A 12661-nucleotide genomic window follows, 5' to 3' on the forward strand; every position below is an offset into this window, starting at 1 on the left:
ATAATAATAATAATAATAATAATAATAATAATAATAATAATAATAATAATTCTTATTTATAACGCACATTTGGAGCAAATCTTAAAGTGATAAGTTACAACAGGACATGAGTTCATAGATAGCATTTATTTCTGTATATGATTGATCTGTTTGTTGTTGTTGATAAGTAAGTCATAAGAACATTTATTAAAACACAACCATCCGTAAAATCCCACAGTTTTGGATAAATGATCAAAAACAGAGGCGATAACATGATCATCTGCTCCTGGAGAGTCAAAAAACACATTTTCAAGATTTGTGATGGTCTTGATTTCATCATCATCTAATGCATTTTCACGCTTTGTTCCCCCAAAATGCTTCTTTATGTTAAAATACTGCTGCCTCCTCTGCATTCAGCCTCAGTCTGATGTATTTATCAGCTCTGTGATACAGAAATAAGGGCTGATCAGTGACCTGGAAACCCAAACCAGTGCCACAGCTGAAACCCTCAGAAGACACAGAGCACACAATCTAATAAAAGAGCACCATGCTGTTTTTCTTCTACTGTTTAAATATGAGCATCAGTAACCTGCAGCAGCTCTCACCTTTAGAGTGTGTGTTTTGGAGGAGAAGACGGGAAGTTTACAAGTCAGCAAGGGAAAACTGAACGGTGCTTTTGTCTTGTTTTCTTCTTCTGCACATTCCCAACCTGGAGTGTTTTCCTGCCCTGAGCACACACACACGAATAAACAACAAACACATTATACACAGACAAAGACTGAGCTCTGTTTCACCATTTTGAACTGAAAAAATAAAATAAAATCTAGATCAAAATAAAAACAGGAAATATTCAAAACAATCAATGATAAAAATGTGAAGAAAAGAAATCTGCAAGATCTGGTAAACTAGTAAAAAACAAAGTTAAAGTTGATTCGGTTGTCGTAGGACGTGCTGGACTCCAGTGGCCACAGCTATTACTACTGCTACTACTTGTCTCATCACTATCATCCTCCTCTATCCCTCTTTCCAACCCAAACTCGGTCAAAGCAGACGGCTGTCTAACATGAGTCTGGTTCTGTTCAAGGTTTCTACCTGTTAAAGAAAGTTTGTCCTGGCCACTGTGACCTGCAATGCTCATGGTGGATTAAGTCGGGGTAAGACTGAGTCTTATCCTGTCTTGGTGTTGGGTCTCTGTTGATAATTCAACATAGAGTACGGTCTAGACCTGCTATGTTTGTAAAAGCGTCTTGAGATAACGTTTGTTGTGATTTGGTGCTGTACACATCAAGATTGATTGATTCATAAAAAACACACATCTCTGTACTCACTCTGAGCTATCTTGGCGAGGTGGAGCCGGTTCACCCAGGAGATCTTACTGAGCGGGCTGGGAGTGTTAAAGACCACCATGATGCTCACCGGACGACCGGACCTGAGGGCAAACAGGAGACCAAACATTAAACCACATTAAACACAATGAGTAACCATTAAAGCTGCTCCTGCCCCGAGCCCAGCCTGACCCACATCAGCCTCCCCTCACTCACTTGTCAGGTTTCCCCGGTACAGACAGTCGCAGCCGGCACTTGTTGGCATTCTGGATCTCCTCCTCCTTCAAACGGATGAGCCTCTGCAGAGCCCGACACCAGTCCTGAGACACCGTGGTGTTCAGATTCTGACATGAGAGGAGACAGAAAGGATTCACGAGTTAGACTGTTTCAGAATCTTTAAACTCAGGCCATGTTTTTACATTAAGGTTCAAACTGTTTTTGAATCTGTGCAGAATGTGAGGGTGGCTGACAACATCACATGAAGGATCCCCACAGAGTCAGACTTTTTTATCCTTTCTTCAGATACAGACATCTGTGATATCCTTCTCTTCAAAGCAGACTCAGATGAAAATACAGAAATCTAACTAACTACTTTTTGACTGTTTTTGTTTCAAAGTTTTGTTAGATCAGGAGCAAGATTAGAGGTCTGATGAGCCCAAAGGTTGAGTTTTAAGTGTCATGAAGCTGTCTCTTTCTTTTAACCTTGTTAGTTCATAACAGTAATTTATTCTAAAGTCAGAGATACAGCTTGAAATTGTCTGTAAAGTGCCGTGCCTACAGATGTCCTCAGCAAGCAATACAGATTATCAGCTGATGCAGTATCACATCACGAAGCATAAACGCATTTTATTAATGTAGATAATCAGCTCCCTCCAGTCTACCTCCTCTTGTGCTTCTGTTTGCTTCAGATAAGATTTGCACTTTAAATCTAATCTTCTATGAATTATGTCTGTACATTTTTAATGTTTGGTCCTAAAATCCTGCAAAGTTACCTCTGTGTTTTACATGAAGCATAGGTACCCAATGAGGTTGCAGTTTTTGCCTGTCCTGCTGAAATCACGTGTGTTTTGTTAACGTTTCCTAAATGAACGAAGTAACACAATCATTGTCAGCAGAATTCCTCCTTTTCCTTTTCTGCAGCAGCGATGCCGCTGTTTACTTTTCACAGTAACTTATATATATTCAGAATTATATCAGTAGGACTGAAGCAGACGGATAGTCATTGTTTATTTTCTGCAGGAGAAGCGTCCAATTGTTCACAAAACACAGAGACTGAAGCAGAAAGTTAACAGAGAAAGTTTATGGCTTTGTCGACTCAGCTTACTCAAATAAAGTCTGGATATGTGGAGCTCACTTCTGTTCTGTAAAGCCCAATAGCTGTTTTAGTGCGTGCAGTCTGCTGACATCAAAGAAATTAATGTACTGCTGTTCCTGGCTTTAATGAAAATAACCTTACACTAAAGTTTGATTTCAGTAGACTTTTTCTGTATTTTTGTCTGACACTCATACTAATATTCTGAACCTGTCGGCAGCAGAAACAAGAGCTCATAAAGGTCAAACTTTGATGAAGTGCCCAAGCGTGTGAGGATGAAGCTGCAGCCATTCTAAAATTTTAAAGGCTGCAGGTTGAAGAAGTCTATCATCAGTCATGTGAACGCCGAGAAAAAACACTGAGTGTGACAGAAAAGGACGGGAGATGTCACCTGGTAGGTTCCATGCAGCGTGCTGACCAACACTGACACCTCCTCCACCACACCAAGGTCATGCTGCAGCTCCTCCAGGTCCTGGTACAGCCGGGGAGGACCCAGGAAGACTTTACCTGAAACATAAATCCAGGTTATGAGCTCTAATTAGCAACGACTAAAATTATTTATGACACATTTGTTCAAAATTTCACGTCATAACGGACTGAAGATGCAAATAATCCTGCAGTCAGCTGGAAACATTTTTGTACACCTTCATCATCAATTTAAATTCTCAAACAGCAATCTTATTCCAGTTTTTAAAAGCTTCTTTTAGCCGTTTAACTTTGTGATTAAATGTTAAAATTCATGATTTTAAAACATTATAAAAAAATCTATTACTAGTGTGTGAAAAAATAACGACCATCCTTTTAAAATGTATCTTTTTTTGATTAATTGATCATCAATTAAGTAAAAAACAACAACAATAATCAGCCTTTATCATAGCTAATGTACAGATTAAAGGGTTGATTTTTACACTATACATAAAACAACTAACAGAAAACAATCCTCAGTGCTTTTAAGAGTTTGCATGAAGGATCTGTTGTTGCATGCTCTGTTGTCCCTGTGTCGAGCTGCAGACGTTGAGGTGTGTATGTACCTGAGGTGCTAGAGGTTGAGTTGTGTCTCCTGACTGAGACGACCGCCTCACTGTTCTGCAGACTGTCCTGTCCCACCTCCACCACCTGAGTCTGCAGCAGCGGGGTGCACCACTTCACCGTGTACTTAGGACCCACAGGAACCAGGCTGCTGATGTCAGGGGGCCCCCTGGTGGACAAATGATTCTGTTAAAAACACATCTTTAATATCTCAATCTTTAGACCCTTGTTGAAAGCAATCTCCTGCAGCTGAACCTGATCCACTGCAGGTACTTACTTCAGGTTGACGTTGGCACAGATCAGGGTGTCGTTGAGGAGGAAAACCTTTCTCTCCTTGGACTTGAGGACTTGACCTTTATCACCGTAAACGATCTCCGTCAGCAGCTCGCACTGGATCAGCTGCCTATGCTCCGAGTTCAGCAGCTGCAAACACAGACCAGAAGAAGAGCTCTTCAGACACACTGCTGCAAAACTGCACACTCCTCTTACACCAGGAGGAAGAAGTTAGGAGCAGCTTTGTTTGACTGGACTCTTTCAATGAACATGCACGTGTGTTAAAAAGTCTGACGCCTCACCTTGTTGAGGTTTCGGTCCCCGACGCTGTGAGCTAACTGCTGGATCTCGGCCTCCTGATCAGCCAGACGTTTCTGTTCATTGAGTTTCTCTGCAAGCGTCTCAAGCTCGGTGAGAGCGAGCTGCAAGGGTAGCCGGTCAGTGTGTGACTTAGGAGTGTTCTTTAGCATGTCCTGATGCAGAAAAACAAGAGAGAAACACCTGAATGTGACGGAAGAGGGAAGATACTGATGGACAGAGAGCTACAAAGAGATGCTGGTCGACATCCTTGCAATTACGCTTCTATTAAGAGTTGTAGTATTTTGTAAACTGCATTAAAACATGATTAAATTATGCTTTGTTTGGTATCTGTGGTGAGTGTCGCAGGAACAGGCTGGTTTGAAGGAAGTATCGCTACCTGAGAGAAGTGAAACACAAGAAATGATTGTTTTTTCCAAGTCTGAGAGAGAGAATCAGAAACGAAATTCAAAAGTATATCCCCCTCCTCCTCTTGGCATCTCACAGTTTCCATCATGAACTGACTGTCACCGACCTCACATTGATACTGTTGACTGATTTAAGTTAACCTTCAGGTCTTTTTAATCATACATATCAATTATCTCATTCGTATCTTAAAGAGCTCATAGCCCTATTATCCCTCTAGAACACAGCGCTCCCAAAATGCAAGCCTGCTTGTCATACCTTAAGTCCCTTAAAGTAGTATGGGAGGTCAAGCTTTCAGTTATCAGGCCCCTCTCCTTTGAAATCATCTACCAGTCAGGGCTGTGAGGAAGACAACCTCTCTACTTTTAAGAGTAGGTTTCAAACTTTCCTTTTTGATAAAGCCTATAGTTAGAGCTGGCTCAGGCTTGGACCAGCTCTTAGTTATGCCGCTATAGGCTTAGACCGCTATAAGCTGAGACTGCTGTAGGCTTAGACTGCCAGGGGGACTGACACACTGGGATCCCCTCTCTCCCCTCTCTCTGTCTATCACTTACTTTAACTCTTCCTGTCCCACTAAAGTTACTAACCATAGACCTTTCTGGAGTCCCTGAGCTCCCTTGTCTCGTAGGTTCCTCTGGATCTCTGCCGTAGACGGCCTGCTGCTGTGGACGTGCCAGACTCCAGCTGCTACAACTTCTACTATCCGTCAACGCAGAGGTCTGTCTAACATGAGTCTGGTCCTGTTCGAGGTTTCTGCCTGTTAAGGGAGTTTGTCCTTGCCGCTGTAACTTGCTAAATGCTGCAAAGTGTTCTGCTCATGGTGGATTAAGATGAGATCAGACTGAGTCCTGTTTGTAAGAAGGAACTGGATCTTATCCTGTCTTGATGTTGTGTCTTTGTTAATAATATAACGTAGAGTACGGCCTAGACCTGTTCTGTTTGTAAAGAGTCTTCAGATAACATTTGTTGGGATTGGCACTGTATAAATAAAGATTGATTGATATCTTCTAAAATGAGAGTAACTAGGGATGCAACGATTAGAGATTTTGGTGGTATGATTATTGTGAGGGAAATAATCAGGGTTTCACGATTATCCCGATTATTATGCGTTTAAATTACCAACAATTTGAGGGTCCTTCCTAAGAATTATTTAATTAAAAAGATTAAATGACGGCTACTTCCTGGATGAATGTCAAATTTCATATTCTGGAAGATTTAAAGTCTCATCATTCACATGTTAGTCTGATGCCTATAAAGACAAAGGGAAGTCTGATGTTCAGCTAAACTGTAGACTCGTTTTACAGAACTATGAATCACCAGATTTTAACACAATAGTCTAATCTAGTTGGAAAAATATTTTGTCAGTCTATTCATTGTCTCTTTCAATACCATTCACAGGTCTGAAAACAGTTAATATGTCAAGCTGTTTACATGACCTGACTGTGGCTTGTCAGGTTATTATGAGCTCTCACCTCTGTGTCTTTGCCTCAGTCAATATTTGGGTCATAACAAATTATTTTATTTTTATTCTCATATTATCAATATGTAATCCTCTACAATACTGGTGCATGTCGGAGCTTTTGATAACATGCTGACCCACTGTAACCCCGTGTTCTGCTAAATGTTAAATTAATAATTAAACGGGCCGTGTTTACACTCTGACATGCGGAGGGAGAGAGAGAGAACGCGACAGAGAGACGGACTGAGTGAATATGGATTAAAGACTTAAACGAAAATAAGACATCAGATCATGGAGTCTGGTGTAGCTCTATATATCTATGTAGGCCTATAGTATAACTTCACAACTAACACCATTAGTGTATGAAATAAACCAATCTTATGTCTTTGTCAGCAAAAAAACAGTGACAGCTGACTCATATGATTGATCCCTCCACAGGTTAAACGTGCATTCAGAGATCAGCGAGTTATGTTTTAATTTTAGGACACCAGAAACCTTTCAGAGGAAACTTACTCTGGCCTCTTGTACCCGATATGTCATTCTCTCAGTCCCGACCCAAATGTGAAGGTTAGAAAAGAAGATATTTGATATGTTTTGCATGCCTTCCTTTTAACAAGAAGTGAAAACACAACAAAAACAAAGAGTAGAGCTGCATGTTTTAATCTCAACATATCTGCATTAAACTCATCCCCCTGCAGTGTGCAGTCCTGCAGCAGTAACTGTCCCCCTGTGTGTTGTAGATAATTCTTGAATTATGTATCTGATAAATAAATCCTGTTTTCATCTCCTCTGTAGCTGCAAAGGATGGCAGAGTCTTGCAGTAACACCTGTGTGTCTTTGTTTTGTGACGTCAGGTGATGAGGGGAAAATTTGAGACATTTTTATCATCCTTCCTTTGAGGTCACAAACTCCTACACAAAGTTTCAGATCTCAAATTAAAACCAAATGTTCCACTTGACCGCCAGATCACACTCTGATGCTTACTAAACATTGACTCTCACAGTTTAGTTTCAGGATCCTGACTAACTTCATCATTTAAAGAAGCAAGGACATTACATGAGCTGAAGTTCGTCTGAGACTCACCTGCAGCAGGAGGATGAACTGAGGGAAGCGTTGGATTGGTTTGACCATCAGGCCGTACAGAGTGATCCTGTCCGGGCTCGTCGCCTGCTTCTTCTGAGAGTCACATGGAGAGAAGGTTTCATCAGGAATAAGATCATGTTGTTATTTTACTGAGGTGTGATGGAGAGCTTAATCAGGTATGACATAAGGCAAACACAAGTTCTTCACACAGAGTTTGCTCCCCATAATGTAGACAATGCAGAGTCCTCCAATAGCAAACTTAGCAACTCTAAAAATGTCCTCGTGCTCACCTCAATCCAGATTTTAAATGTTTCCTGAGCCAGTATGGCTCGAGCAACAGAAATCATTTTCTAACCTTCTCATCTTTTTCTCAACAACATGTTGATGGTTAAAAAACAAACCTTCAGAAAGTCCAGGAAAGCGGGTTTGGACATGCAGGCCTTTTTGATCAGAGCCATGGCGTTGGTGAAGTTGTTGATGTAGTCACTGTAAACGTTCAGGACCATGGACTTCGAGAACTGAAGAAGAAAGAGAGAGACATGGAGGAGGAAATGAAGAAGGAATCAGAGAAAGACAGCAGAAGAGGAAGAAGGAAAGGTGTCTGCGACTGACCGAGGCCACAAACAGGTCTCCGATCTTCTCACTGTGATCCCACTCTGCCACGCGGGATGCCAGAGCAATCTGAAACATGGAGTGGCACTGATGGATCTCCTGCAGGCGGTAGAAGATCTGGCGGACCTTCTTGGGGCTCAGGATCCAGTTCTGTTGCTCCAGCATGGGCTTCTGGTACTCCTGAGAGGGGAGGAGGGTCAGAGGTGGTACATTTAAGATTGTTGGGCACCTCTGTCAGTGATTTTTAGATCTTGCATATTTTGAAGTTGATGTTTCTCACCTGGAGGATTCTCTTCAGAGAGTCCAGGTAGCTGCTCTCACTCTGCACGATGGAGCTGAGGATGAGACGCCGGACTACCTGAATGAGGTAAAGAGAAGCTCAAACAAACACATACATCAAACGTTGTTTTTTTTTACACACACTGATACATGTACGAGGTTTCATCTCTGCCTTCTTGTTTAACTAAAGTCAAGGTACCACAAATGAAACTGAACCCTTCTCTGTGATATTTTACACAAAACGTACTTAAAAAAAAGGAGGATTCTGTTTTTTCTGAGGTTAAAATATAAACTGAAAGCTTCACTGAGGTGAGAATGAATATGACAGAGAAGACAGCAAAGTAAACGTGAATATAAACAAATCACAGCTCTGTGTAATACAAATGATTTGGTATTAATGAAGACAAAGAGTCACCGTGGAGTATTTTGAAACCAGCCCTTTAAATTGGAGTAAAGAAAATGTAACTCTGAGCCAGTTTAAGCCCTGGACTTTTTATGACTGATGTAAAAATAAAAGATCTGCAAGTGAGAATTCATGTTTTAGGGACAGTTAGTTACGAGGGCGTGTTAAGGCCCACAAAAATAAAAACAGGGCCAGAGGAGAAGATTAAAGTTCCGAGTTGAAATTCACAAAGTTCTGAGAATAAAGCCATAAATTAGTGAGATTATAAAGTCACAAATTTGTGAGAAAATAAGTCCCAAATTTAAAATATTCAGAAGTAACACTTTTTTTTTTAAGTATAAATTAGTGAGAAAAAAAGTCAAGTTTATGAAAAAAAAAATGGAAATTTGAGGGAAAAACATGCACATTTTCTAAAACAAGAGGGCAATTTTTGACAAGAGAGGCACATTTTCTATCACTAATTCACTAATTTCTTTTTTATATATTGGCAAATATATAGGATAATACAATTGCAAATGTGTTGGAAAAAAAATAAGTAAAACATTTTGAGAAAATATGGTTGCAAATTTGGAGGGAAAATTCACAAATTTGTTAGAAAAAAGTATCACAGGGCACATTTTCTACGAAATGTGGCACAAGTGGCACATCTATAAGATTATAAAGCTGCAAATGTGTTGACAATAAAAAAAAATTGTGAGATACAAAATGTTGCACATTTTGGGGGAAGATTCACAAATCTGTGTGAAAAAAGTCACAAGTTTATAAGATTTTAAAGTCCCAGACTTGTTTAAAAAAACATATTTGTAAGAAAAAAGTGGCAGATTTGAGGGGAAAATGGGCAAATGTGTCCGATAAAAAGGGCAATATATGAGAAACAGCGACAAAGTTTCTAAGAGAAAATTGATTATATGTGAGAAAAAAATTGCAATTCTGCAAGATTATGAATTTCAAAATTCTTTTGAAAAAGGTAAATGTGTGAAACTAAGGTTGCAAATTTAGGGGGGATATTTGCACATTTGTGAGAAAAGAGTCACAAATGTAAAATATAATAAAGTTGACATTTTGTGGAAAAAATTAAATAAAATTTGTGAGAAAATAGGTTACAAATTTGAGGGGAAGATTCACAAATGTGATTTAAAAAAAGCATCTGCTCATTATGATACACAGGAGTTTAAACATGTGTAATGCAACCCAATGCATACTGTACACACACAGGTCTGCATACAAACCTGCTGACTGCTGAGCCCCTCGGGCATGGGTCCGAGCTGAGGCGGAGGATGTTTTAGCTCACACACAGACACATCCATATAGCCTGCATCGTCCTTTCCATCACCTGAGGAATCAAACACAGACACGTTATCATCACAGGTAAGTTCAATCAAACAACGTGCTTCATTTATTGAGTTAAAGGTGAGTTTTAGTCTTATTTACTGAAACCTATGGAGTCTTTTCTGTGCAGGAACGACACTTTGCGAATCATGGCTAACTTTGTCTTTTCCAAACTGTCTTTGGTACCATTCCTCGCCGCTTTCATCAACTGCTGCACCTGAAAAACAAATGAGACAGGGGTTTAATACATCTAACCACTCCACCTCCTCCTCCTCACTGATAGACTGATTTGTTAAGACATGCCTTCGTGTCACAGCTCTGTTTGATGTTGGCGACATGAGGAGTATTGAGACGCACAGCCAGCTCCTTCCTGGTGACAGCACAGCGCTCCTTCAGCCTCAGCACATCTGCAGGCAGCTGGAGGTCCAACACAGAGAGAGAGAAAGAGCAGAAAGACAGAGGTCAGGGTTAACTCACCTGCTAGAGACTCTTTATTCACACAGAGGGAACATCATCTGCTGAGTCAATGAGTTTATTCAGAAGTTTTAAAAAGAGAGAGAAGAGATTTTGTCATTATAAATTTTAAGAAACTCTGACCCAAACTCTGATGTAGGAGTGAGTCTGTTTAGAGAATTTTAAGCGCTTTACTTTGACGTCAGAGAGGCCATTTGTTTTGCGACGTTCATGGCTGCGGCACATTCATGTTCCTCCCCCTGCAGTGCACTGATCAGCTGGTTGAGTCTGCAGCTTCAAAGGAGAGGAAAGTACAACCAAACTAAAAATTGAGAGACTCTGAGTGAGACTTTATGAACCGGAGTTCATAGAGGAAGAACGAAGGAGAGACGAGAGAAGCCTCTGAGCTAACTGGAGAGCAGCAGAGATGCTGAGTTACCTGGTGATGCAGGTGTGTAAACTGTGAACCCATGAACCCAGAGAGCTCCTGCTGCCAGGAGTGGGATTTGATAAAAGAAATTCGAGACCTTTCTGAATCAGAGGATACCAGCGGCTCACAAACAGCGGCAGTCTCCATCACTCAACATCAAGAGTTCCCTGCAGCCTCACTGAACGCTGCTGTTTTACCCGCTTTCTTCACTTTTCAGAAGCTACATCAAACATTGCTTATCAACACACACTGTGCTAGCTGCTTAAGACTGAGCTGCTTAAGACTGAGCTGAGATAACTAGCTCTACACAGTTCACTGAATCAGCTCTGTCATGTCCAGACCAAGTGGCAACCTCCGGTCTTAAAATATAAAGCCGTTGCCGAAGTGCCAAAAACTGCAGTTCATCGAGCCTCCACTTGAGGCTGGCTGCAGAAACACCAAAAACCAGATACACATACATTCAAAAAGGACGATATTTACAAATTAACATGTTTACAGTTTCAACTCGTTGTATTTGAAGATATTGCGAGTTTTGATTAAATAAGGACATGGCTGACTTGATTGACAGGCTGGAACACAATAGCTGTTAGCAAAGAGGCTAAAGATCTGCCTCTTTACCTCACATTAGCTTGACAGAAGTTAGGTTAAGTTTCCAATATGGTACCCATCAATGATCATCTTCAAAACAGTCTATGGTTTAGACTATGAAGCTTCAAACTGAGGTGCAAAAATGTCAGAATTCATGGTACATAAAAGACACGATTAGATGATCCATGCGCTGCAGGCCAAGGAATATGTGTCTGTGAATGTTGCAAAATCAAATGGGCAAAGTAAGGCGCTGAAAAACTTCCCAGAGAACCCTCACATCGACATCGGTGTTGAGTCAGAGTTTATTAAAATAATCTAAGTTACGTGTTAAAGAGGACTCCATCTGCAGAGGGTGAGTATAGCTTCTGTCCTGGTTATTCAGCTGGTCCGAGCTGACCGGATATTCCTGTAGGTTATACACTGACTATTGACAAGAACCTCATACAAAAACACTTTTAAAAAAACACACACTGTCCCTTTAATTCTCTGCAAGCTACTTCAGCTCTCAGACAGCTCTCCAGATTGATTGTTATTGTTGCGTTTTTTAGAGTCTTTGAGATGAATTTGTTTTTTGTTTTGGAGTTTAAAAAATCAAACAAGAACTGTCTTTAAACATGATTAGATACATTTGAGACACTAAGACAACAGAAACCTGCACCAATTCGACTCCGCAGCGAACTGCTTCAAACTATAAACCCAGACCTGTCTGCAACTTCAAATGCCGGTGAGTCTAAACACATTGTTTGAAGCTGATTCACAATTTAAGGCCACAAAACTCATGAAACTCTTAAGATAAGTCTCTGAATCTGTGCAGACACTCAGACAGGTTAAGGATTTCAAGACTTAAGATGAAGTGTGTGAGGTGATTTAAGTCAGTAGCTGATTACTCCAGATATCTGCTCTGATTCTTGGCTTAAAAGACAAAACACCTACCTCACAAAGCCTCCTTCAAAACCCTTAAAAAGACAACAACATCCAGCTCATCCGACACCTCCTCAAACGTCTTATTCCAGCAGAGTAACTTCAGATCAACTCCACGCTGAGAGTTCACTCAAACCACTCTGTTTCATTTTCAAAACACTCACACACGAGCGGCGCAGGGAAAGTCCAGCAGCAGAGGGAGAAGTGCTGACAGAGCGAGACGCTAAGACCAGAAGTCACTTCCTCTTTTCATCAGACTAAGTTTCATTCACTCCATAATAAATAAAACACGTACAGCTATTCCCCACAGAGGGGAGACTAAGGCGGGACCGGCGTGTACTTTCTGGGGTCAGTGCACACACGAGTGGGACTTTTTTTATCTCAACCTATAGCTGCATGCAGAGAAAAGAGTGATCCTAATCTTTAAAACACACTCGTCAATATTCCAACACAATGAATGACA

The 12661-nt window shown here is 40.7% G+C and overlaps 1 protein-coding gene across 2 annotated transcripts in view; it reads right to left on the reverse strand.

Moving 5' to 3' along the window:
* arhgef10lb (Rho guanine nucleotide exchange factor (GEF) 10-like b) overlaps positions 1-12661 on the reverse strand; it is a 54574-nt gene that overhangs the window by 18069 nt on the left and 23844 nt on the right. The window contains exons 8-21 of one of the 2 annotated variants that reach the window (XM_034694774.1): positions 10110-10223; positions 9909-10023; positions 9707-9810; positions 8076-8153; positions 7796-7975; positions 7585-7701; positions 7184-7276; positions 4221-4391; positions 3923-4068; positions 3648-3814; positions 3008-3123; positions 1521-1648; positions 1308-1408; positions 585-706 (exon numbers count right to left, since the gene is read on the reverse strand). In XM_034694774.1, coding sequence (XP_034550665.1) covers positions 585-706; positions 1308-1408; positions 1521-1648; positions 3008-3123; positions 3648-3814; positions 3923-4068; positions 4221-4391; positions 7184-7276; positions 7585-7701; positions 7796-7975; positions 8076-8153; positions 9707-9810; positions 9909-10023; positions 10110-10223 — 1752 coding nt within the window. The remainder of the gene's footprint in view (positions 1-584; positions 707-1307; positions 1409-1520; positions 1649-3007; positions 3124-3647; positions 3815-3922; positions 4069-4220; positions 4392-7183; positions 7277-7584; positions 7702-7795; positions 7976-8075; positions 8154-9706; positions 9811-9908; positions 10024-10109; positions 10224-12661) is intronic. The other variant, XM_034694775.1, reaches the window with a different exon arrangement.

The sequence above is a fragment of the Notolabrus celidotus genome, chromosome 11 (genome assembly GCF_009762535.1).
Source record: "Notolabrus celidotus isolate fNotCel1 chromosome 11, fNotCel1.pri, whole genome shotgun sequence".
NCBI lineage: Eukaryota > Metazoa > Chordata > Actinopteri > Labriformes > Labridae > Notolabrus > Notolabrus celidotus.